At 39.4% G+C, this 27,234-nt stretch overlaps 1 protein-coding gene and 1 non-coding gene across 3 annotated transcripts; one reads left to right on the top strand and one right to left on the bottom strand.

The window, feature by feature from the left end:
* The first annotated feature begins 5,323 nt into the window (after positions 1 to 5,323).
* On the top strand, positions 5,324 to 5,397 carry Trnai-aau (transfer RNA isoleucine (anticodon AAU)). The gene has a single exon. It is a non-coding gene; the product is annotated as a tRNA-Ile (tRNA).
* Positions 5,398 to 8,364: 2,967 nt separating this feature from the next.
* LOC126370177 (coiled-coil and C2 domain-containing protein 1-like) lies at positions 8,365 to 27,093 on the bottom strand. Of its 2 annotated transcripts, none has more exons than XM_050014933.1 (14): positions 26,769 to 27,093; positions 26,114 to 26,324; positions 24,428 to 24,650; positions 23,331 to 23,620; positions 22,858 to 23,079; positions 19,184 to 19,281; positions 18,794 to 18,958; positions 17,337 to 17,505; positions 16,257 to 16,395; positions 14,663 to 14,902; positions 13,617 to 13,794; positions 12,492 to 12,643; positions 11,637 to 11,757; positions 8,365 to 11,070 (listed from the first exon to the last, which is right to left on the bottom strand). In XM_050014933.1, the coding sequence occupies exons 1-14, from the start codon at positions 26,814 to 26,816 to the stop codon at positions 10,951 to 10,953; spliced, it is 2,376 nt and encodes a 791-aa protein (XP_049870890.1). In that variant the 5' UTR covers positions 26,817 to 27,093; the 3' UTR covers positions 8,365 to 10,950. The 2 variants fall into 2 exon arrangements, with proteins under 2 accessions (XP_049870890.1, XP_049870894.1); XM_050014937.1 differs by having other exon boundaries at positions 11,637 to 11,727; positions 26,769 to 27,089.
* Positions 27,094 to 27,234: the final 141 nt, after the last annotated feature.

The raw sequence follows: 27,234 nt of genomic DNA, 5'->3' as shown, positions 1-27,234 counted from the left end.
CGCTCTGCTCCCCGCCGACGTCTGAGCTAGGTTTACCTCACCCCCTCGGTCTTACTTTAGTCTTTAATCGTATGGGTGTCAGGCGTCACACACACAGATGCGCGTGTACGATAAAGTCAATGTGTAGTGTCCGTGTAAAACGAGGTTTTTTTGTATGATCCATCTGGGGTGTGGTAACGACCCACGTGTTCAAGTGACGCAGGTGAGTAGTTCACAGACTGCACGTGAAAAGGGCTGTCAAACACACCCTTCGCGTGACCATCTGACGTCAGCAACCATGAAACTAAGTAAGTAAACCATTGATGTATACTATGTTATTATAATATTGTGATAATACTACGGCTCTCAGGTGGGTGGAGCCTTCAGCGCTCCCCATTTGTCCGGCCAAGTAGTTCATGCCATCTGCGGCAAATCTACACCAGACACCAGGCCCAGGCAGGTCCTGATACCAGGGTTGGCTTGGTTGGGGTTGGTAATTCACCTCACAATCCACACGATAGAAGATTTTAACACTAAACTTGGATTTCATTGTGCATTTTGGCATTGATTTCATTTATTTGAATGGATTCCAATACACTTCCACCAACCCGAGATTGGTCATAAACCTCATAACCCACACGATAGATGATGACTTTTGATTTGGTTTTCAAAACTACGGAACCTCTTTCGTAGCGGGGACCCTTAGGTTCTTATAAGCATATAGTAACATAATATAGATCAATATAGGTAAGTAGGTAATTGGGTCGTGTATGTACTAGGTTCAAAATAAATTATGAAATAATGATTACTAAATAAAGACAGATCTAAAAGTAATGAAAAGCATTTTCTTTTTTCTCTTTAACTTATTTAAGAATTTTAAAGAAAAACGTAATAATAACTCCGACATTTTATCACGTTTTTCTATGAAGTCACAGTGTGCTTTTTCATACGAATACCTTAGTAATTTCGAGTTGCGACGTTTAGTAAAAAGTAACTGATTTGACTAGTTGGAAACTACCCCTGTTGATATCTCGCCTGACTCCCTTGTCGCATGACCGTGATGACGTCAACGACCCACCCTAAAGGCCAAGGCCGTGAAGGTGTGTTTTTTAGAAATAAATTTAAGCCGCCATGTTTTTTTGTAACTTACTTGACTTAATTGTAGATTTGCCGCAAATTGCATTAACTACTAGGCCGAATGCACGATACCCGCCCCGGTTGATTGAGGGCATGTGCCCAGCAGTGGGACGTGTGGGCAGATGTTTATGTATGTACGTATATCTAGTCTGAACCGGTGTGCGAATATGAAACGATTGGTGAATGTGGATGAAGCATGAAAAGTGTGTCAGGATCGAAGCACATAAAAACAAAAAAACAACAAAACAAAATTAAAAAAAAAATATAACAATTACAGTGCAGCAATAATAAGGTAGGTAAATAGAATTCCATAGTCTCTGCTTACCCCCGTGGGAAGTAAGCGTGATTTTATATATGTTATGTATGTGTATGTATGTAAATCAAATACTTTATTGGGTTCCATGTGGTTGTGGTAGTATCTACTAAAAGATTCTTTGTTTGAGATCATCATCATCACCAGCCAATTAACGTCCCCACTGCTGGAGCACAGGCCTTCCCTGAGGAAGGATAGGGAGATCGGGCCTTAAACCACCACGTGGGCCCAGTGCGGATTGGTGGTTATTAATGACTGCTAATGCAGCCGGGACCAACGGCTTAACGTGCCTTCCGAAGCTCCTCCTCCGGAGCTCGAGATGAAAACTTTTTTTTGGGGTCACCCATCCTATGACCGACCTTTGCGAAAGTTGCTTAACTTCAACAATCGCAGACCGAGCGCGTTTACCGCTGCGCCACCGAGCACCTCACTTGTTTGAGATCAATGTTGCACAATGATAAATATAATTTCTTACACATATTTATTTCACAATGCCGCGACATACGATCACTAAGCAACGAAATAACTTCAATAACTTAGTTGGAAAAAAAAAACAACTTTTTTTAATATAATTTCTTTTTTAACCCTTCGTTATTTTTAGCGGCAAATTTTTCAACTCGTGCGAAAGTCACGGGTATCCAGTTTTGAATAGGGCTCTAAAATTAGGCCATAATAGATGCACGAGTGATCAGGGATGATGGCGGGATATATTTAGCAGAATGACGTCATTAGGTCAAAATACATTAGGTACTTAATTTGTATTTCTTTTTTTTTTTGGACGTGACTTATTGTAGATTTGCCGCAGATGGCAATTAACTACTTGGCTGGAGATTAATTTATTATAATGGTCTCTCAACATACATACATACAAAAACTCACGCCCATGTTCCCCGAAGGGGTGGGCAGAGCCACAAATAATCAGAAGACTATTTGCAGCCACTTTTGATACATAATCCTAAGATGGATAATGATGAACCGTATAGTGATAGGGGATCAGCCTATCGCCCATATAGATTCATCATTTTTGGTAGGACTCTCTCTCTCTCTCTCTCTTTTCTCTCTCTCTCTCTCTTTTCTCTCTCTCTCTCTCTTTTCTCTCTCTCTCTCTCTCTCTCTGTCCTTTATATATGTTCTTGTGCAATAAAGTATTATTGATTGATTGATTGATTGACTCTTTCCCATTGTCGGCTTTTACGACATGCACAAAACCGACGCTTACCTAATAAGGGACTTTCCAAGCTACGTTCCCCAAAGAAAATGTAGATGGCGTTGTCCAAATTTGCCTTCGTCTAATCTTCTAATTTCATGGATAACAGACATGCATCTCGGGTTTAAGAAGAACTTTATTTCCTCATAAAGAATTATATTCGCTTACCTACATGAGAAAAATTCACAAAATAATATAGAAATATAAAAAAAAATAGGGTAGTAGTGGGTTGCGATAAAGCGAGCGCACTGCACACAATGTAACACAAATGGTGGGGAGCTATGTTTTACTAGAAGTGGCAAGGAGGCAGATGACCCATAACGTGACAAAAATTAAATTTTGATGTGATACAAATATAATAACTTTGTAATTATCTATCATAAATAAATGTGAAAATGTCTAAACATTTTCATTCCTATAGATATGACTCCTGAGAGCTTTTTTAAAGGTAAATAATGCATCTTTTATCTTTGTTTTTGGGTAGTACGCTAAAGTACGGTAGTGAATGTTGGTTATGGCAGAAGAAGCATGAAAGTAGGATCAATGCCGTAGAAATGAGGTCTTTGTGTAGCATCGCGGTGTGAAGTTGAGTGATAGAGTGAGAAACAGTGTGATAAGACAGAGATGTGGTGTAAAAGACGATATAGTGACTAAGATTGAGAAGGGAATGTTAGGTTGGTTTGGACACGTAGAGCGGATGAAGGATAATAGAATTGCAAAAGCGGTATATAAAGCGAAAGTTGATGGTAGGACTGGCAGAGGAAGACCGAGAAGGACTTACGATGACAAAATTGGAGATGTCCTTAGAAAAGGTTTAATACGATCTACTCTGAACCGGCGTGCGTGTATGAAGCGATTGATGAATGTGGAGGAAGCAAGAGAAGTGTGTCAGGATCGAAGCAAATGGAATTCTATAGTCTCTGCTTACCCCGGTGGGAAATAGGCGTGAGTTTATGTATTTATGTTTGGGTAGTAAGTCTGTTGGGAAGGAAATTACCAGTAGTTCAACAGGTAAGACTACTGGGAATGGAGGTTTATTACACACAAAACATCTTCCACCCACTATTATTCTGATCAAAATAAAGCGTAGGTAGCAACATAGGTTGCAATATAAATCTATACATATCTGATCCAAATATCAAGCAACATTTATATTTATACTAGCGACACGCCCCGGCTTCGCTCGGGTGCAATACTGAGCAAAAAATGAAATTATTTACGACATCACATTAAAAACCTCAAAAATAGCAGTATTTCTCCACTATTTAATGGATGTTATTAAACGTAATAAACCTTCCTCTTGAATCACTCTATCTTTTAAAAAGAACCGCATCAAAATCCGTTGCGTAGTTTTAAAGATTTAAACGTATAGTCATGAGCAATATAATGTACCCACTTTAGGACTCTGTCGCACTAACATATTTGACATTTAGTGAGACTTACAGTTCAATTTGTCAAAAAAGTTAATGTGGCATGGTACCAAAGTGTATACATATGAATGCTCGTGACCGTAGATAGGGATATAGGGACAGAAAAAGCGACTTTGTTTTATACTATGTACTGATATGCGTGCGTGTATGAAGCGATTGATGAATGTGGAGGAAGCAAGAGAAGTGTGTCAGGATCGAAGCAAATGGAATTCTATAGTCTCTGCTTACCCCGGTGGGAAATAGGCGTGAGTTTATGTATGTATGTATGTATGATATGCCTCTGCCCTTATATTCTATTTTTGAATAATTATGTACCTACCCGAACAATGAGAAAATACGTGATTATCGCGTTAAATATGTACAACGCCATCTATATTTTGTGAGGAACGTAGTCTGAAAGTCCCTTATCATTATGCCTTGTCAATAGGCTAGTTTCCAACTAGTCAAATCAGTTACTTTTTCCTAAACGTCAAAACACGAAATTACTATGGAATTTGTATGAAAAAGCACTCTGTGACGTCATAGAAAAACGTGACAAAATGTCGCACTTATTATAACATTTATATTTATTAAAATTCAATAATAAGTTAAATAGAAAAAGGAAAACATTTTTTGTCACCTTTAGATGTGTCTTTATTTAGTAATCAGAATTTCATAATTTATCTTTGACTTAGGAAACTACCCAATTAGTTCCATTAAAATCCGCGGGACTTATTTCGTGGCGCGCGCACTCCCTCTATCATGTAGGTTACTTTCAAAACTTTTTTACTTCTATTATGCTACCTAGGAGCGAATAAAAATCAAAATTCAGCTAAATAAATCATTAAAAAATATTTACCTAAGTACTTAATTGCTTTTAAATAATCCCAAATATTATAAAGTTGAAATTGGTTTGAATCTTTAAGCGAGCAGCGCCATCTATGAGAAGTTTTGGACAATAAGTATAAAATAAAACTTAGCACTCACTTTCAATACTGAGAAACATGTTTCTCAGGGTAATAAATTCATTATTTAGGTACGTTAAGTATTTTGATTTATTTTTTTTCTTGTCTCGTTCAGTCTATAATGTCCTATTGCTGGGCAAGAGCCTCCCCTTAATTATTTCACCCTTCACGGTTTCGGCGAACTGCCATCTGTCAAATTCAAGAAAAAGAAATCCAGATTATAAAAAAAATCTAAAAGACACACCCGACACACCCACTTTTGTTACGTGAAAAGTGAATTGAAGTGGTCACTATTTTCAGCATTACGCACATCGGCCCATTAGCTCAGTTGGTTAGAGCGTCGTGCTAATAACGCGAAGGTCGCGGGTTCGATCCCCTCATGGGCCACATCTCTTTTTAGTTTTTTTTTTTCTTCTAATTTATAAAAGACTATAAACAATGTTGTTAAAATAATATATTTTTTATTATTTATAATAAAATTTGTTCGTGTTTGATGTAATATGGCCAACTTAACAGTGATAGTATTTTTTCTCTCGTATGGGTTGTGTTGTATGAGACCAATGACCTGCCTTATCAACCCTGGTGACCTTTTGAGCTACCAAACGCCCCTGACATGACTCATTTAACGACTTGTATACAAAACCGATTGCTTCCCTGCAGTGTGCTAACCAAACTGGGATCACAGTGATTTTTGTGAGTTCCTACCGGGATTCGAACCCGGGACCTCCAGATCATGAGCCCAACGCTCAACCGCAGATGGCCAGGACAAATGGGGAGCGCTGAAGGCTCTCACCCGGTACAACGTTTAAGACAACAGTCCTGAGGGTGCCCAGTTGGGCGCGAACCTCGGCTCAGGGCGTCGTCTGAGAGGGATAATATTTGAAAGAATTAATCGACCCTAGTGGGTCGATAGCGATAAGCCACTGGACCAGGGGGGCATAGTGATAGTGAAAATCCAGCTTTTTAATAACAGTTGACTCACGTTGTTTTGTCAAGCCAATCACGCATCTGCCGCGTGTATGTACCAAACCAGCAACCAGAAGGTCAGTCAGCCGCCACAATTGCCAGTTAAAACTGGTTATCTGTGGTTGAGATCGTGAACCCGTGAGTGTATGATTAGATTGTTGGTTGATAAAGGTGCGACGTTGCTAACTGTGGCGTGGCTTACACGTTGTAGTAATATTAAGAAGTCTATACTATGAAGATAACAGCTACACGTGATGCACTCTTTATTTACTTACATAAGGATTGTTTGAATGTCCTATTTTCATTCTCGATGCTTATAGTGTACATATAGAGTGTTGGTGAAAGCCAACCTACCTAAGTAGGCACATTAGATAAGTATAATTATTTTTTTCACCCGAACTCGCTAGGATGGTGAAAGAAAATTCGTAGTTTCTTAAGTCACTGTAACTAACCGAACCTGAAGATTTGACAGGAGCGACTGCCTGTCTGACCTTCCAACCTGGGAAGGCAAAACCAGCCCAACACAGGTTAGGTCGCATACCTCAGAAAATCCATTTCTCGGGAATGTGGGTTTCCTCACGACGTTTTCGTTCACCGCTGAGCACGTGTTAATCATTTATGATCCAAACATGAATACGAAAACAAATTCGACAATCTTTGGTTTAGGTCGGCCGTATCGCCGTCTATAATGGTCGAGCCAGCTGTGTTAGTGAAAACTGCACCTACGATAAATTATTAACCAAGTCTGGAACCAGGTTCAGGTTCCGGCGCTCCCCCATTAAGAAGCAAGCCGATGGACTGGACGACAGTGACTTCGAAATTCAAATACACAAACACTTTAAAATTATAAGCAGATTCATTACTTATTGAATTTCAATTGTGCAACGTCCTTGTTCACGTAGATCCATTTTAAATCCGGTTAAAACCAGATAAACATACACACGTGTTATTCGTTTTTTTTTCGCTCACCTTGACTTTGGCACTAAATTGTAAATCCAATGCGTATTCGGAAGTAGAATTAATTTGTGTACAGAATGAGTGGCTATTGGATTTACATAACTTGAAATATAGATATGAGATTTGCGTCGTTAAAATACAGTTAGGCGTTTATATTTATTTATTCAACATAAATATATTTAAGATCACGCTTATATCCCGTTAGGGTAGGCAGACCACGGAATTCCACTTACTGCGATCCTGACACGCCACTTTCGCTTTTTCCACTCTCATCAAAGTCTTCGTATGCTTGCCGGTTTAGACTAGACTTTAAAAAAAAAAAACAAAAATCACTTCAAAACTTTTGTTAGCCCTCCATACTCTTTTATACATTTTGTGTAATACAGATGTCGTGTTTTTGTGTTTATTTATTTTTTATAAAAAAAACATTATTTTCGTTTTTTTTTTAATAATAATAATAATAAAAACGTTTATTCAGGTAAAATCTACGACACACATATACATTCACAACATTAAAATATACACACATTGGTGCTAATTCCTGTAAATACCATCTAATTTTATTTTAAGTTATATCTGTCATTTTCTTATCCGCCGAAAAGGAAAAGGACGGGTAATCGACAAGCATAAAATTTATGGAACACACGTCAATTTTAAGCACAAATCTAAACCAACCGTCTAAAAATTTTACAACCGTCAATAACCCGACACAGTTAAGTAGACAGCACGTCAAACAGATTGAATACCAGCGACGTACCCGGGTTATTCATTCATTTACTCATTCTTCCTAAAATTAAGAGCTGTGAATCATCCGTCCCTTTCCTTTTCGACGGATATGAAAATGACGGATATAACTTAAAATAAAATTAGGCGGTGTCTGCAGGAATCGGGGCCATTGGCATTAATATTTAGTTATTATAAAACATAAAGGCCGCCTATTGTACTAATTCTATTTCTCTTTTGTTTTGTATTTTGTTTTTTCCTGTTTGTGCAATAAAGTATTTGTTATGTTATGTTATGTTAAAGGTATATGGGTGCCGCAGCTCACCAAAAAGGCCAGGGTTCAGTGAAAATTTACCCAGAGGGCAACACTGATTTTCAACCCACGCCGATCGGTGAAACGCGACTTTACGTGACTTATGACAGTACCTACGTATATAGGTTGTCTGATGGTACCTGGCCGGATATTAATGCTCTCTGTCTATACCAATGGGGGAAAAGCGTGATTTTGTATCGTGTATGTACACGTTACAGGCACCTTCTGGGCGAGCTCGCTCCATCTTAGGCGTCGTCAATGCCTGCGGGTAAGTCTGGGGCCAAGAGCAAACCCATCAATGGTAAAAAAAGTAATGAACCCATGAATTAAATTTACCTACAAATAATATTGTAACTAAATATTTCTTTTTTACCTACTAAAATAAAACAAATACATCTAATATCGTATTTAATCACCATAACTGAATAATCCCACTGATTAACAATAGTTGTATATACAATAATTACATAACATAATCCTATGCTTTAGAGGCACTTCATAAGCGATTTATTTTCTGAGCAGATCAATCAAAATAAATACGTATTATTATTATTATTAGCCTATATGATCCCACTGCTGAGCAAATTACGATACAAATAATAAACAATAATATAATAAAAATAAGTATAAATGCATTTATATTTTACATAGTTTTTTAACCGCGCACCGGTGCTGATTCCTATGCACACCATCTAATTTTATTTTAAGTTATACTTGTCATTTTCTTATCGGCTGAAAAAGAAAGGGACGGATAATCGACAGGCATAAAATTTATGGAACACATGTAAATTTTAGGCAAAAGTTTAAAAACCCTTGCAAAATTTAATATTGCCCAATAACCCGACAGAATTAAGTTGACAGCACACGTCAGATGGATTACATATGAGCGAGATGCCTTTTTTATTCGCCAGCGTAATACATTCATTTTAAAATTAACAGTGGTCAATCATCCGTCCCTTTCATTTTCGGCGGATAAGACAATGATAGGTACAACTTAAAATAAAATTAGGTGTCTGCAGGAATCGGGGCCTCTATGACTAACATTTGTGACGTAGAAATTTTACAAAATGGCGCACGGTAGGCTTTTTAATGCCACTTATTTATTATCTTTTATTTAGTGCAGTGCATTTATTATAAGTTAACATTCTGTATTTTTTTTTATAAAAATAATAAGCATTCATTTCACAAAACAAGCGTAAGTAGACTAAGATGCGTCGCCATTTTTTTTTCAACTTATAGTAAAAGCACATTGTAAAAATATTTTTCAGTGTTGCCTTAATATGGACACTAAGTCGGGTATTTTAAAATTTTACCATCAGAATAATATCACGAAAAATATACTTACTTATTCATTTTTAATTAAGTATTTTATCTGCATTTTTCTCAAACAATAAAAATGTAATAATGATATTTGTAACTACAGAATAAGTTACAAAATATACAGATCTAAAAAGACTTCGAGGACAAAAATGTACTATCTGATACACATTTTGAGTTACAAGTAAAAGACAATGTCTGTTTTTTTGTACAAGTGTATTTGTACAGGGTGTTAGTGACATCGTAGCGAATACTGAGGGGCATGATTTAGACCATGAATCTGAATTTATATCCAGTGGAATTTTCCGTCGCAAAATTCATGATTTCTTTTTTTTTTTATTCTTTTGCGGTGGAAAATTCCACTTGATATTAACTTACAATAACGAGCTCAATCATCACCTCAGTATGTGTTGCGATGTCACATACACCCCGAACAAGTACGTACAAATAGTCATACACGTATGTATGGGTGTTAGTGACACCGTAACAAATACTGACGGGATGATTCAGACCATGATTTTGAGCTAATATCAAGTGAAATTTCCTGTCGGAAAAGTCATGAAAATTATAGTGTTTTTAAAATTATTTTCAGTTCTATACGATTGCAATGGAAAATACCACTTGATATCAACTCAGAATCATGGTCTGAATCATCCCTCCAAGTTTTCGTTGCGATGTTACTAGCATTCTGTATACTCTGCCGAAGGTTGTCTGGAAGAGATCGCTCTTAGCGATAAAGCCTTTGTCCACCTTAGAATAAGTTTCTCCTGTAAATGTCTTGTAAATATGTGTGTAATAAATTGTTTCATTATTATTATTATGTTATTATAATAATAATCTTCTTTGGAGTCTTAAATGGATACAGTTAAAGGGATACATACAGTTGTATGACTATAACATATCAAGCACGTTGCAACGGCCTCTGTGGTCCAGTGGTTGAGCGTTGGGCTCACGATCCGGAGGTCCCAATCGAGATATATTTTTTCCATACGCAATAATAATACATCCCAAATAACAAACTATATGTTGTAGTATTAAGGAGGTTTATATGTAACAGTGTTTTGGCATTTCCTTTGTCCAGGGAAGCTAAAACACAATTAATTAGGATGGGTTTAAAATTGCGATAACGTATCGGAGTTCTAAGCTCGACCTGCTATTTTTTCTTATATGTATTTGTTACAGAGCGACATAGTCAGTAGTGACGAAGATCTTTAAATAAAGATTAATAAAAATATAACAAACTCACCCAATACATACTCAGTCGCATAAAAGGGAAGCGTCTTAACATAATATTTCACAAAAATGACAACATTCCAAAGTCTCAAGAGACCAGCCCCAGCGGCATGGCAACCGAGACGCGCGCGTCGCGATTTATATTGAGGGCTTTGGCCAATAGCCAAACGACGTCGAAACCCTCGATATAATTCGCACCGCGGGGTTGCCGTGCAGAGCCTGCTGGGGGAGTTAGTATAACTCAGTTCCTATCTTGACAGATAGAATCCTATCCTATGATTGGTTAAAATATCAATGAATTTACAGGAGTTGTCAGTTTCAACCAATCACAGGACAGGATATCTATATGTCGATATAGGACGAGAGTTACACGATTAGGCTTCATATCTCACAGATCACGATACATTACAGCTTTGGTAGGCCAATGATAACTAGTTGTCTATGATGAGCCAGCGATGAGTGGTGTTTTCGTACTGCTGTTGTAGTATCGGGGTGCGCACGCGCAGTTTTATTTCTAACGAGCCGCCGGCGGGTCTTCTGCCGTCCATTAGCTGGAAAGGTATTGATTTTATTGTTAGTCTTTTCATACATTACTAGTAACATAGCGGCCTCCGTGGTCCAGTGGTTGAGCGTTGGGCTCACGATCCGAAAATCCCGGGATCGAATCCCGGTGGGGACATTTCACAAAAATCACTTTTTGATCCCTAGTTTGGTTAAGACATTGTAGGCTGATCACCTGATTGTCCGACAGTAAGATGATCCGTGCTTCGGAAGGCACGTTAAGCCATTGGTCCCAGTTACTACTTACTGATGTAAGTAAGTAGTCGTTACATGAGCCATGTCAGGGGTTTTGGCGGTTCAATAATAACTCCGACAGCAGGATTGATGAAACAGACGTATAAGGCCAACGATGATGATGATGAGCATTGATGAGGTTGGTAATCCACCTCATCATCACCCACCCGATTAGAAGAAGAAGACACATAAAATAAAGTTTTCGTTACAATATCACTAACACCCTGTATACTATACACTGCCGACCCCTTCGGGGATACAGGCGTGAGGCTGTGTCATGTCATGTCTGGTAACGTTATGTTATGTATTGAATACAACTCACCGGATACGAGTCGTGCATGGTGACGCAGGTCTCGAGCGGTGCCAGTTTGACGCTAACTTGCCCCAGCAGCGCGTCCCGCTGGAACCAGCCGCTGCAACACCACAGCATGTCAGCGCACCTCCTGCCACCACACACTACCATGCAGGCACGCTACCAGGGTGGACAGAGCACACTACTACAAATGACACATAGGCGAGATGCTAATTGATGAAGAGTCTGTGCTAACTTGTTGGTGAAAAGTGGATGTGGAAGGGAAAGTGAGCCTTTCATTTCATTTTTGTGAGTAGCGAGAAAGAATGACAAGATGACTGTTAAAAGAAAATGAGTAATGAAATAGCAATCTAATGACACCACAACACTATAACTATATTTATGTACAAACGACACAGGCATAACACAAATCCCAAGCTTTAGTCAACACAAAAAACTTACTTTTTGAACAGATTTTTTTCTCCGTCCCTAACCAAGGGAATCTACACTGTAATCTACACTACATTACTTTCTACTCTACACTACAATCTGAGTTAATTACAAGGTCGAATTAAGTCCAAACGGAGCACTGAAAATACGAACGGATGGCCAAAACTCTTAGGGTGAATTTCCACTAAAGCGCATGGAGATGAAAGAGGAGATTTCGAGAAATCGACCGACCTCCGTGGTCCAGTAGTTTAGCATTGGCGTCACGATCCGGAGTTCCGGGTTCGAATCCCGGTAGGACCGTTTGAGACGCAAGTCGAAACCAGTGACTTACTTTGCTTTAGCGGGAACCCGTATCAAGTCTGGACTAATCCATCCCTATGTGTGCCCCTGGATAGACCTAAGATCCCCAAAATAATTATACAAAACTTTCCTCACCCTCTAGAGTAGACCTCGAACTTGATGCCGTGTCGTTTGATGAACCGTTGGCAGGGTCGAGAACTCCTATTGATGGCTAGTGGGAAGACTGCGTTGTACTGTGGACTGTTCGTATCTTTTACCAGGGCCGTCTTGTCTGATACTGGTGCGTCCTGGAGACATAACATGACATAAACTCACGATTATATCGTCGTGTGTGTGAGTGTTCCGACCTAGTCAAACCTTCAGGTTAGGTATGCGGACCCTGTGAAGACGAACGCTACGAAGATGATGACATTCGGAAGTGATTTTTGTTAACTACTTGCAAGAGACACGCCAGTTTCAAGACAGGCAAAACTGTGTAGTCTCAAGTTTTACCCGGAATGAAATAGATGTTTTGTTGAAGAAAATCAGTCAATTTCAAAGAGTCAATGGTTTTCACTACCACGCGGCGATATCGTTCCCTTACTGGTAAAACTTAGTAGGGTAGTAATAATACTCTTTGTTCTTTTTTACACTAATCAATACAGAATTCGAAGCTGCATCTACTAATACGATTTATTTTGATACCCAGACATTCTGAGGCCCACTTTAGACGATATAGAGAGTACATAACGGTTAAAATACGATCATTCACATGTCACCTTATGTCAATCCTATTCGTTTTTATCACTATCACTGTTTGTCATAATCGCTTGAAATTTGGCTATGATATTAATCTATAGAATTCCTTTCTCAAGGATAGACTTAATGCGCGACGTGACTGAAGTCCACGCAGATGAAATATTATAACATAACATAAACAGCATAATATATGCTTGTCGCTTAGTAAAAATGAAACTATTTGTCATTTAGTAAAAAGTAACTGATTTGACTAGTTGGAAACTACCCAATCGTCGAGCCAATTAATAAACACATAATCATAATAACAGCACATATCCTCTTAACGCCGAGATTTCCAGACACAATAGTTAAACAATGGGTTTTGGATTTAAAAAGAACATTCGGTCTTACGACTATATAGGTGTATCCCACTGCTGGGCACAGGCCTCACCTCAATCAACAGGAGATGGTATGGAGCATACTCCACCACGCCAGTTCACTGCGGGTTTAATATTATAAAAAATGAAAGAAACAATAACTCACCTGTGGATAAGGGAACTCGAATTTGACATAAGTGTCAACCTCCTTAGGGTTGGGCACATTGTAAGCTATCCCGCGCACGATCGTCAACTCTAAATCGTTCTCGTTAAGGTCCGTGTTGCACTGGACCACTGAGAACTGTTTAGATTCGTAGTGGAACTTTGGTACGGATTGGCCTAAACTGAAAAAGAAAAGGATAGGTATACTAAACTTAAGTTGTTTAATACTGAAACCACTGCGCTATTTTTCCCTAAAAAAATATAAAATTTAATATTTTAAAAAACCCCGACCAGAAAAAAGTACGCTAACAGCAGACCAGCTCAGTGGTTTCCGAAGACATTAGTGTTTCAAATGTCAGATCCCACATATGCTTGCAAGCAAACTGAGCGTGTAACATTCCTATCACACCTAACAAACGACCTGATGACCTTGAAGACCTGAGCCGATTTCCACCAAACATAGCTAAGAACACTCTCGACTGATATACCTTTCAACCAAAAAAAACCGCATTGAAATCGGATCATCCGTTTGGGAGCTACGATGCCACAGACAGACACATACACATTTACACACACACACAGACACGTAAAACTTATTACACCCCGTCGTTTTTGCGTTGGAGGTTAAAAAGTAGCATGGAGAATGCTACACCGACAAGAGCGTGGCTCTTAAATTTGTGATGAACATAACTTAATGTATGCGTATGTAGAATACGGTTAGGGCCGGTCACTTTTTTATAAAAACTCCTTAGCGAATGTGTTCGGAGGGCATCACTACATAGTATAAAACAAAGTCGCTTTTTCTGTCCCTTTATCCCTATGTACGCTTAAATCTTTAAAAGTACGCAACGGATTTTGATGCGGTTTTTTTAATAGATAGAGTGATTCAAGAGGAAGGTTTATATATATAATAACATCCTTTAAATAGTGGAGAAATACTGTTATTTTTGAGGTTTTCAATGTGATGTAAATAATTTCATTTTTTCCTCAGCATTGCACCCGGGCAAAGCCGGGTCGCTAGTAAATAATAATAATAATTAATAATCTCACCTCTTAGCAACAACGACGACGTCCAGATCTTGCTTGACCTTGACAGCGAGGTGCTCGAACCTGTTCATCTCGGCAATATTACCCATCTCCTTGTAGTGGTCGCGGTTAGTCAGACACAGTTTCAGCTGGTTGGTCAGTTGGACCGACAGTTTGGTTAGTGCGTCCTCGTCGGAGTCTTCTAGGGACACCGAGGGCGTGTCTTCGGGAGGCTCGCAGTCTTCTGCTGTTACCAGGTCGAAGCTGAAATATTTGTTTTCCAAACATACATCATCTCATCATCAGAGTGTGATCTGTTTGTGAGTGAGTGGACGTATGTGTGTCGCGAGTGTCTGAGGTTCTGCGAGATGTTGAATGATGTGTGAAAATTAAAAATGTTTTTATATTGTTTAAACTTAAGTTTCATATGTTTATATATTGTTTATATTTAAAGTTTCACGGCGCATTGGCGCTTCTGCACTGTAAAGTCGTAAAATGTAATAAATAAATCTCCATAGCGTTATCCCGTTTTCACAGGAGCGTATAATAAGGAATAATACTACGTATAGATCGGCAACTCCCCAGACGGTCTTACTTTAGTCTTCAATCGTATGGGCGTCAGACGTCACACAAAGATGCGCGTGTACGGTCACGAGCATTAATATGTAATGTATACACTTTGGTACCATGTCACATTAACTTTTTTGACAAATTGAACTGTAAGTCTCACTAAATGTCAAATATGTTAGTGCGACAGAATCCTAAAGTGGGTACATTATATTGCTCATGACTGTACGATAGCGTCAATGTTTTTATTTTGGACGCCCTCCACAATGTGTATTTAGGTGTTGATATATTTTTAATTATTTGTCTTATTGTTTTTTAAGTTTTAAGTTTGTTAATGTGGCTTCCAATATGGAAATAAATGTTTTCTTTCTTTCTTTCTTAGATACCATTTTACAATCGTCTCAATGCGCGGTAACATAGATCTGTCAAAGTACGCAAGCTAGTATCGTGACGCTTATGAGCATAGTGATGTATCAGTCGATATTAGATCGATCGATTCTTTCTTACAGTACTCACACATTTCACAGACATATCCTTTTTTACCCTACACACACACACACACACATGTATCTTTTTTTGCCCTATTTTTCCCTAAAAAAGTAGCATGGAAAATGCTGCACCGACAAGAGCGTGGCTCTTAAATTGATGATGTTGATGATCCTTTGTTACACAATCCATCCACACTTTAAAAATATAAAAAAAAATTCATACTCATAACTTTCCTTAATGCCGTTCATCGCTCCTCATTACATGCCCATCATTTTCCCTAGGCCAGAATCAGAATCATTTATTCAACGTAATTATCATGGATAAACTTGTTGAAGGTCAATGTAACATTTTTGAATTTACGTCATTTCGCAAGATGTTATGGCTGAGGAGAAGAAATGACAAGAAACTGCAACAGCAACACATCTTTTAAAAACCAATGAGGGTATACATTACAAGTTATTTAATAACTAGAGGAACACATTCAATACCAGACATTTTTATCATTTAGGTAGTCATTCCGATCAGTCTTAAAAAGTCCTAAAATAAAAAATAAATGTCTTACGTTTGTTCAATCTTAGCTTTAGTCTTCGGCGGTAGCGGCAGTGACTTGAGGTCTACGATCAAACCCCCGCGCGCTGCCTCTATCACCGAGTCGAACCCTTTGGCTGCTCTTAGGTATTCCTTAGCTTGCTCTATGTCACCTGGATAAATAAAAAAAAATATTTCTTAAATATGAATAGGTATCCCAAGGTGTGAAGTCACTGTCCTGTGGTTCACCGGCATGCTTCTAACAGGAAAAAGCGCCGGTTCGAACCGGACTTGTGCCAATGAGTTTTTACCTTAGCTCAGTTATAAACTTTTAAGGATACCAGCTTACTCATTAAGCAGGTCACAGCCTATAAATCTATACATATTTACATACATACCTACCTACCTATTGTAATATAATATTAAGGCTTTTTCAGAAAATAAAGACATGATTATTATTATGTCGTTTCCATATCTCTTGGGCCTATGGAGTTCCGGACTTTATTATTATACTATTAGTTATTAATTTATCTTAAGTGCAGTTTTCACTAACACAGTTGGCTCGACCATTATAGACGGCGATACGGCTCACCTGCCACGTTGGTCTAACAGAAAGCTCTTGATTGGTGGGTACTTAGTTCATCTTGCGATGGATGTACTTCTGACTACCCTGGTTGGTATACAGTCGTGAGCTTATGATGCCTTACACAGAGATAAACAAAGACAAGTTACACATTCCAGCAGAGCAGTACATATTCACGCGGGCCCAGTGCGGATTGATGGTTATTAACGACTGCTAATGCAGCCGGGACCAACGACTTAACGTGCCTTCCGAAGCACGGAGGAGCTCGAGATGAAAACTTTTTTTTTGTGGTCACCCATCCTATGACCGGCCTTTGCGAAAGTTGCTCAACTTCAACAATCGCACACCGAGCGCGTTAACCGCTGCGCCATCGAGCTCCTCGGGTTTGAGGCCCGATCTACCTATCCATCCATAGGGAAGGCCCGTGCCCCAGCAGTGGGGACGTTAATGGGCTGATGATGATGAGTACATATTCTATTTCTAACATTATGTCGTCCTTTCATTGTAAATGGGATCTAACAAGATACTCACCCTCCTTCTTAGCCTTCAACGCCGCTTCCTTGAACTCCTTCTGCCTGTGTAGTAAGAAGACTAGTTGCTTGTCATGCCTGCTGGCGGGCCGCGGGGCCGCGGCGGGGGCGTCGTGGGGCGCGGGGAGCGCGGAGGCCGAGGCCGTGCGCGGCGGTGGGGCGGGAGGGGCCTGCAGTATAGTACAATACATCATCATCATCATCAGCCCATTAACGTCCCCACTGCTGGGGTACGGGCCTTCCCTATGGATGGATAGGGAGATCGGGCCTTAAACCATCACGCGGGCTCAGTGCGGATTGATGGTTATTAACGACTGCTAATGCAGCCGGGACCAACGGCTTAACGTGCCTTCCGAAGCACGGAGGACCTCGAGACGAAAACTTTTTTTTGTGGTCACCCATCCTATGACCGGCCTTTGCGAAAGTTGCTTACCTTCAACAATCGCAGACCAAGCGCGTTTACCGCTGCGCCACCGAGTTCCTCAATGTACAATACAATACAAATACACTTTATTGCACCAAAATAAAAATAAATAATTACAAAAGACACTTAACTAAGTACATGGCAAATGGCGGCCTTTTTTTAGTATGCTATGAGTCAAAGCAAGAGGTTACCTATTGTGAGTAAGAGATGGGAAGAAGAAAAAAAAAGCAGGAAATATTTGGAGATGGCTGGCAAGAGACAGAGATAAGTGGAAAGAGCTGGAGGAGGCCTTTGTAACACAAATGGACGAGGAAGACAAATAATATCTGTAAATATATTTAAACACACTTTAAATATTAAATTTAAGCTAAATATCTAGGTTTTGTGTTTTGCTTATACAGGATGTTAGTGACATCGTAACGAAAACTTTGAGGGATGATTCAGGCCATGATTCTGAGTTGATATCAAGTGGAATTTTCCGTCGCAAAAGTATTTAAATGAAAATAATTTAAGAAAACACAAAAAATCGTAACTTGTTTTTAGATCGTTCCGCCAAATAATTAATGTTATTTGAGGCATACCCACAATAGATAGATGTATTATGAACTTAAAATGTCCACATCTATCCCGGTTACTATTTACGTGAGTAATCGTTACATGAGCCATGTTAGTGGCCTTTGGCGGCTCAATAATAACCCCTGACACCAGGGGCCTGTTTTATAAAACTTACAATTGTAAATTACAATGACAATTTGATGTACATTGCGGAGTGTGTGATCACGAATATTTTGCAGTTTCATATTAGCTACGTAATGAACATCAAATTGTCATTGTAATTTACAATTGTAAGTTTTATAAAACAGGCCCCAGGGTTGATGCGGTTGGTATTCCACCTCACAACCCACACTATAAGAAGAAGAACTCAGAATCATGAGCCGAGTCATCCCTCACAGTATTTGGTACGGGGTCACTAACATCCTGCATGCTAATACCTCTGCCGACTGTTTCAAGCCGCAGATGCTAAAAATACTCACGTCCCCAGTAGGCAGCGGCCCGTGTCTTGCGGGGGTAGGCAGGTCGTCAGGTACTGGTTTCCCGGCCGCGTGAAGTCTTATAGCGTCCTGGTATTGCTTCACTATGCGGCCCATGCGACGAGCCTTTGACGAGTTGCCGTCGGCCTTCGCTTTAGCTTCTTGTTGCTGGAAAAAGAAAAAAAAAATTTTATAATTTAGGTTCGCTTCTGACAACGATCTAAGCGGCCAAGTGACGATGATGGATCACGCTTACCTAGAATATGCCTATTCACCTGCCTTGAAGACTCCCAGATTATAACGAGTTGGTAAAACAGACGATAGGTTGATTGAGGGGAGGCCTGTGCCCAGCAGTGGGATGTATAAAGGCTGTTTATATATGTGTATGGTTACCTGAAATGCAGTCAATCTCTGTTTGAGTGCTTCGTCCATAGTCGATGCTGTGATCAGTCCGGCTGGTTCCTCTAGCGGCGCAGGCGCCGGGGCGGGCTCTGAACATAAACAATATTATATTATTAATTAAATAGAATTCTCCTTCTTCTATCGTGTGGGTCGTGAGGTAGATTACCAACCGCATCAACCCTGGTGTCAGGGTTAGTATTAAGCCGCTAAAGGCCCCTGACATGGCCCATGTAACGACTACTTACTTACACCAGTAAGTAGTAACTGGGACCAACGGCTTAACGTGCCTTCCGAAGCACGGATCATCTTACTTTCGGACAATCAGGTGATCAGCCTGAAATGTCCTAACCAAATTAGGGATCACAAAGTGATTTTTGTGATATGTCCCCACCGGGAGCGGTGAACACAGCCAAGCAAAATGGATTGGCAAACTGGATTCATCCAGTTATTAAATAATTTGATTGAACTTTGTTTGACTGTCAGTCAAACACTTAAACAGATTTACACCGCTTATTTATTTTTTATTGGTAATGCGGCTAATATGAAATCACATAAACAGTAGGTACTTTTTACCCTATACCATAGAATAAGGAATAATACTACGTACCTATACCTCAGCTATCTACAACAGCTAATTATGTATTGTAATATTTTACATAGCTTCACGCCTGTATCCCCGAATAGGTAGGCAGAGGTGAATAGTAATACACCTACTCCTCAGTTATGTTTAAGTCCCTTGTGATAGGGGGTGAGCCTATTGCCTTTAACCGGGCACAACACCTAGAAACCACATGATATCAATTATCTATGATCCAAACATGAATTCAAACTCATAAATGTGGTATGTTCGACATAAACACGCCTGTGGCAGTGGGACTAATGTTCAAGCTTAGTAAATAAAAACTTTTCATAAGAAATTAACATCATGCCTAAGGTCCCACTACTCAACACAGGCTAAATTTTATCCATCACATTCTTAGATCACAAATTAAATGATTTATTAGACTTTGTAATTTCATATTTCGAACATATTTTCTTTTTGCACAAGAAAGATTTCAATTCAGTAATAAGTATTTGTTCCATTTTATGTGAAATAAAGTGTATTGTATTATGTAAATTGTATTCTAAATTTAAAATCGCTTTAGTAGCGCTAATCTCGGAAAGGAATTTAAGAAAAAAATCTCTTTAAATATGTTAAAATATTTATTAATTCAACGATTTGTAACATCGATAGCATAAAGTATATAAATATAAAAAAATACTTTAGTCTTGTCCTGCGAACAAATATCAAATAATTAAATCGATCTATAAGCTATTATTTAATACCGACCATTACACAATGTGGTAGGTAGCCTACTGTAATGGTTATCTATCACAGTGTTAAAGCTAACTGAATAAGCCTAATTGTTAATATGCGCTGCATCATTAAGTTCGTCAAGGCCTTTGGGCAAGTCTGGGGCCAAGACCAAAGCCATCAAAGGTAATAAAAAAATAAAAAGGGTAACCGTTTAACTATTGGTAGTCCGGCTTTTTTATATTTAACACGTTGACAGTCCCCATACAAAATGTTTTGACTATCTTATAAGTCCCGAATATTACTGATAACCAACTGTTAAGACTGACAACCTTCAACCTTTGCTAAGTCACCCGGGATCCAAGTGGAGCACCCGCCCTTAGTGCGTACCGGGTCGTTTCTTACCGACCATGTATGGATCTTCTCGACCCATGTATGGATCACGAACGTATGGAGTTAGTCCGTTATGACCCGTATATGGGTCACTGGACTGTCAACGTGTTAAGGCCAATAACTTATCTAAATTTAGGAGCTCGATGGCGCAGCGGTAAACGCGCTCGGTCTGCGATTGTTGAAGCTAAGCAACTTTCGCAGAAGCCGGTCATAGTATGGGTGACCACAAAAAAAAAATAAGTTCATCTCGAGCTCCTCCGTGCTTCGGAAGGCACGTTGGTCCCGGCTGCATTAGCAGTCGTTAATAGCCACCAATCCGCACTGGGCCCGCGTGATGGTTTAAGGCTCGATCTCCCTATCCATCCATAGGGAAGGCCCGTGCCCCAGCAGTGGGGACATTAATGGGCTGGTGATGATGATGAACTTATCTAAATAATGGTCGGCAAGTCACTGTAGACCTGTGGTTCACCAGTTTGCTTCTTTTTTCAAACGGGGAGCACCGGTTCGAAACCCGGTGCCCGTCCGGCGCCAATGAGTTATTTTATTATTTTATCTTAAATGCAGCAAATTTACAATAAGACATGACAAAAAATGGGACCTAGGACTTAAAAAAGATTTTTTTGCTAAATACACAGACGATGCGGCAGACTGAAAGTTAGTATTTAATGAAATCCACTCGTTTCGCCGATGACCTTAAATGGAAGGGTGCCTAACCGGACAGTTTACCCTATTTCGTGACAAAAATTCAGGTAAATGTAATTTACCCTTCTCTAAGAGATTACGTTTAAGAGATACGTATACAATACTTAATACGCATTGTTTTTTTTTATTATTATTTTATACGTAGTGTGTGTGTGTGGGGGGCTTAAACATGTAGATGTATATTACACATCTGCCTACCCCTTTGGGGATACAAACGTGATGCTATGTAAGTCTGTAAATTACCTACTGATCTCTAGAAGAGGCATAACAATCATGCTCTGGAAAACAGAAGCCAATAAGAAAATGAAAAAGCAAATTTTCCAAAGCCTCAGTGAAGAGTAAATGCATATTGCATGGAACGTACAATGTAAGGGTAAAATCATGCCAAATTCCAAATAAAAAGCCTTCTACTGCCGTATTATATCTGCCTTACTTGATAAAAACTATTAATAAAAAAATAAACAAGCGAAGTTCAATGGAATTATTTTGTAATGTTCTTGGGATTCAATTTTGCTTGGCTCTCAAATACTTATTTTTTATTGGTACGGCTGTATCACATGTGTGTGTATATATATGTATATAGACCTCATACACACGGTTTATAAAGTCTGCTGTGATGTTTTTATTTTAACCATACACACCACAGATTCAACTGGGTAGTTTCCTAAGTCAAAGATAAATTATGAAATTCTGATTACTAAATAAAGACCTAAAAGTGACAAAAAACGTTTTCTTTTTTTTTTTTTGATATATTTATGAATTTTAATAAAGAAACACGCACAACGAGCACGTAAGCCGTTGGTCCCGGTTATTATTTACTGATGTAAATTAGTAGTCGTTACATGAGCCCTGTCAGGGGCCTTTGGCTCAATAGCAACCCTGACACCAGGGTGATGGGGTTGGTAATCCACTTCACAACCCACACTATAGAAAATGTAATAATAAGTTCGACATTTTGTCACGTTTTTCTATGACGTCATAGGTTGCTTTTTCATACAAATTCCATAGTTTCATGTTTTGACGTTTAGTAAGAAGTATCTGATTTGACTAGTTGGAAACTACCCTATTTAATATGAGCGGCAAGATGTTATTTACAAGCACTGCATATATTGTTGCGTCAAGCCACCTAAAGTTGTATGACGAAGCTTCTATTACGTCTAAGCCTTCTATCTACGAACTATATTAGTTTGTTAGAATATTCCCGATAATAAGACACAAATGCAGACTTAACGTACGGACAAAACATTTCCCAAACAACCCTATTCCAAATCCTTACCAGAGGCATTCTGGACACTGTCCTCCCCTTTCTGTTGAGACTTGAACGCCGCAGCAATGGACTCTGGTGTCGGTAATTCGCTCAGGTCCATCTCCTGTCCACCCCGGTACGCGTCGACCACGATGTCGAACTGTTTGACAATCTTCAAGTACTCCAAAGCCATGGCTTTGTCGCCCGCGTGTTTGCAGGCGAGAGCCGCCGCTTTGAATTCTTCTTTGCGTTCTGAAATTTAAAACGAAAGATTATAAAATTGTGGGCCGTGGTAGCCCAGTTGGTAGAACGCTTGCCTCTCATTTTCAGGTCGCAGGTTCGAATCCAGCACAGGCCTAAACCATTGATTGTCGAATTTGTTTTCGAATTCATGTTTGGACCATAAATGATTATCATGTGCTCAGTGGTGAAGGAAAACATCGTGAGGAAACCCACAACATAATCTGAGAAAAAGAAATGATAAAAAAGAACTCGATACTTACTCAAAATCATCTGCAATCCCTGCTGCTTAGCAGGATCCAACTCCTCAACCGCCGGCGGTGGCGGCGGGGGTTCCTTGGGTTCCGGAGACGACGGCAATTCCTCAGGAACTGGGGGTTCTGGAGGTTGTGCGGGTTCCGGAGTAGGTTCGGGTGCGGGAGCTGTCGGTGGGGGTGCCGATGGGGAGGTTGATTTAAGGGGCACGGGGGGAGGGACGTCGGCATCGTTGACTGCCTTGCCTGCTTTGGCTTGTTTCAACAAGTCGTTCAGGGTTTTAAGGCCGCGGCCATATCTGAAACAAGACTAGATATTACTTCCATCGATATACTTACCAAATTTATGACAATAAATTTTCATTTCATTTCATTTCAACAGGGTGGTTTTTAGTAATCTGACAGTTCTTATATAAAAACAGAGACTGGAGCATATCTTGAGGGCAGTCCCAACTGAGATTAGTTTGTTAAACCACCTTTAGTGCGGTCCGGAAAAGTTTCAAGACAAAATGAACGTATTTTTTTCCCCGGTTTATGATGTAAGGTAGGAGATGTAATTGAGACAATATGACTTTATAAAGAAAGATTTTAATGACTGATGAAGACATTGCGAAGTGGAAGAAAGTGGATTTCGAGAAAGATCTTCTGCCGTGTGGGTTGTAAGGTCGATAACCGACCTCATCAATTCTGGCATTAATAGGTACTGGGGGGGGGGGGGTTAAAACGGCCTAAATTTGACATTTGCGCATATAAAAGTAAGTGTGCAATGCAAAGAAATGTGTAATAGCAATATTGCTTTCTTAGATGAATTGCTTCGATGTGACCATTTTAACCCCCCTGTCACTGATGCCTATTGCGGCGCGGACAACCATTTCATCCTTCACTTACAAGTTACAATGAAGTGCAAAAATGAGATGCAGCTACTTTTAGTCCTGTCAAATTAAGTTGGTGGTTGCCCAAATCGACACCATTGATTCGCCGGAAACCCGTGTTGTGGCTTATGTGACTTCCATTCCACTTGAGTAAAGAGTAACCATAGCCAAAACCAGCTAAAGTTGGTACCTAATGCGTTTTCTAATAGTAGAAAGAATGTCAGTGTATATCACCTCCTAGCACGACTGGACTCGCCTGTCTCCTTAGCCTGCTTCTCAGCAGCAGTGTAGTTGAGGATCCTGTCCTGCAGCAGGCTGATGGTGCTACTGTCAGTACTCATGCTGGGCGGGGGCGGCGCGGGCCTGGAGCTGCGTGGCGGTGGCGCCGGAGGGGCCTCCTCGTCTGATACCGCTAGCTCCTTGAGTTCACTAAGGAGGTCCGGGTCATCTTCATCTCCTGAGAAGAGACGTTTGAAATTTTCGTTACTGCTACACCAAAAGCATATGGTGGACGCAACTAATTGATGAGCTACTTCCACCCGTTACTAACAGATGGCGCGCACATCATTCAATGCAGGCCTAGAACGCGCTAACGAAGTTTGCACAGCGCGACGCACATTATGCAGCTTCAAAAGTAACACTGTAGGATTCTTCGGCCTCGCGGACGTCAAGAAGACAACTACTAGCGGGATACTGGCACTGCAGGATCCCTAGTCACACTATCAACTTGTGGCGAGGTAATAATATGCTCTGTTCGGTACCCTGAAGCATCGTTTGGCGCCAGCAAATGCACCGCCAAAAGCATATAATGTCCAGTGCATGTGATGTGTGATCCTGGGTCATAATAGGGTAGTTTCCAAGTAGACAAATCAGTTACTTTTTACTAAACGTCATTGGAGTTTGTATGAAAAGCAACCTGTGACGTCATAGAAACACATGAAAAAATGTCGGACTTATTATTACATTTTTCTGTATTCGTAAATAAGTTAAATGGAAAAAGTCAATTCTAGGTCAATTTTAGATCTGTTTATATTTAGTCTCTCTCTCTATTTAAGAGTTGCGCTCTTGTCGGTGGAGTAATCGCCATTCCTCTCTTCTTCCCGCCAAAACGTTCACCTCCCGATACGACATGACCAGCACCTTCTCTTTTATTTGTTTATATATTTAGAAATCAGAATTTCATATTTTCTCTGCGACCTAGGAAAATACCCTATTAAGAGGACCACTCTTTCCTCCAGATTATTGAAGGGAGACTTGTGCAAGCTTGTTAATCCTATGTTTAAATATAATGTCCTTAAGTTACAAAAGGAAAATGTGTTCCATGTATGGTCATAATAGTAGTAATCTGTCTAAGATGGTTGATGTACAAGTGGCCTAATGAATTACATCCTGTCTAACAATACGACTTATAGTGTTGGCTAATAACCTGGTGTTAAGTTCCTCATGTTTATTTTAAGACACCAACCAGGGTTTATAAGTCATCTTCTTACTCTGGCTCTGTCTGTCCTAATAGGAGTAATATGCATGCATATGCGTAGTTTCTTATGCAGCTTCTTCTCAACCACAACATGCTCTGAAGTGGAATCTTGGCTTTCAGGTTTTCAATTCTATTTTCATGCAAGCAAACATCCCCAATAAATATTCTTTGAAAATTCTACATTGGCAGTGTCAGCACAATGGGTACAAATCCTCAAAGGAATGGGGTCGCTCCACAAAGCCTGTGAAAACCCCAGAATGCTTCTGAGCTTCTGCAAAGAGTTAGGTTGGCTTACATAGTCAACAATAGCATGCATAATGGGCCATCTTAGAGTCTAAATGCAGAAAACAGAGCCAACTATTTCTAAAAAATTTTTAGATTCGATTTTTGAATGTTGTCTCAGATCAGTGTGATGAGATGGGTAAAGAAGGAAATACACATACCAGAGACATCGTCATCAGAAGGTACGTCCTTCAAGCTCTCAGCGATCATAGCATCAAGATTGGATGGTGGTAGAGGTGCCGGTTTCCGAGGCCGGTGTTTTTTGGGCTCTCCGCTGATGGCTGCCAACTCTGCCTCCAAGTCCAAGTCATCATCTGACATGTCCATCGGCTCATCTTCTGCATTTACATCTGGTATGTTGAATAAGCCATACTAGGAAAAAAAATATTTCATATTAATTTTACTGATTGCACTTACTGTCTTATTTACAGAATTGCAGAAAAAAAATACTCATGGAGTGATTGCCTATTCTTATCCTATTCTTACTATTGACAATTTCATATCAAGTGTGACCTGGCCAAGCCCTTAAGAGATCGCGGGAGTAACTTAATGCCTTAAAATGTGGGTCCTCTATTTGAAACTATTTCTATGATATAATGGTTTGTTAAGATAACTAACATATAAATCAAACAAACAATGCTCCTTTTGTTTACAATACAGGATCAGCTGATAAGAAAATTCTATTTTTAGCTTACTTTAGACAATTGCCGCCTTTTAACAATTGAGTCATGTGTGTAAATGCAATAAGTAAGTTTAGTTAGAAAAATAGTCCTACATTGGCCTCGGAGAACAAACAAATCATAATCAATGACTCACTTGCGAAAGATCGCCACTTCTCTTCCCGGAACTAGGCTTTTTGAACATTTTCCACCTTTAGCCTAAGAGGCGATAATACACAAGAACACAAGCAACGATCACTACAATATTCGTTTGTTCTAGAAATAATTATTTATTTCGTAAACTTTTTGCTTTTCCGCAGAAATAATACGAAGATTTGACATTAGAAATGACGTTTGAATGTAGTCCTTTAGACACAGAAGTAACGGAAAACGATTTGCTTAGGTATCATTTTTGTAATATTGAAAACAAAATTGAAATTTTGCTGCAGAATATATTCAATAATTTACTTATTAAAATAATAAAAGTATAAAATTATTGAAAATAATGATTGCTGCTAAATATGGCATCATGGGGAATTGACATTGCTAAACAGATGACTAATGCATTAAAAAGTATAAATGCAATGTTGCCACTTATAAACAGAAAAATACGTTTGTGGGAA

This window comes from Pectinophora gossypiella, chromosome 1 (genome assembly GCF_024362695.1).
Source record: "Pectinophora gossypiella chromosome 1, ilPecGoss1.1, whole genome shotgun sequence".
Lineage (NCBI taxonomy): Eukaryota > Metazoa > Arthropoda > Insecta > Lepidoptera > Gelechiidae > Pectinophora > Pectinophora gossypiella.
This window is presented reverse-complemented; position numbering and strand designations above follow the sequence as displayed.

What these genes read in the sequence shown, in the direction of transcription:
- LOC126370177 (XM_050014933.1), bottom strand. Translation starts at nt 26,816, where the DNA reads ATGTTCAAAAAGCCTAGTTCCGGGAAGAGAAGTGGCGATCTTTCGCAA. An exon ending in GGGATTGCAGATGATTTTGA is followed by an intron (nt 23,080 to 23,330) that starts GTAAGTATCGAG and finishes TTTAAATTTCAG; the next exon opens with AACGCAAAGAAGAATTCAAA. An exon ending in AAAGCTAAGATTGAACAAAC is followed by an intron (nt 14,903 to 16,256) that starts GTAAGACATTTA and finishes CAAATATTTCAG; the next exon opens with CTTCGACCTGGTAACAGCAG.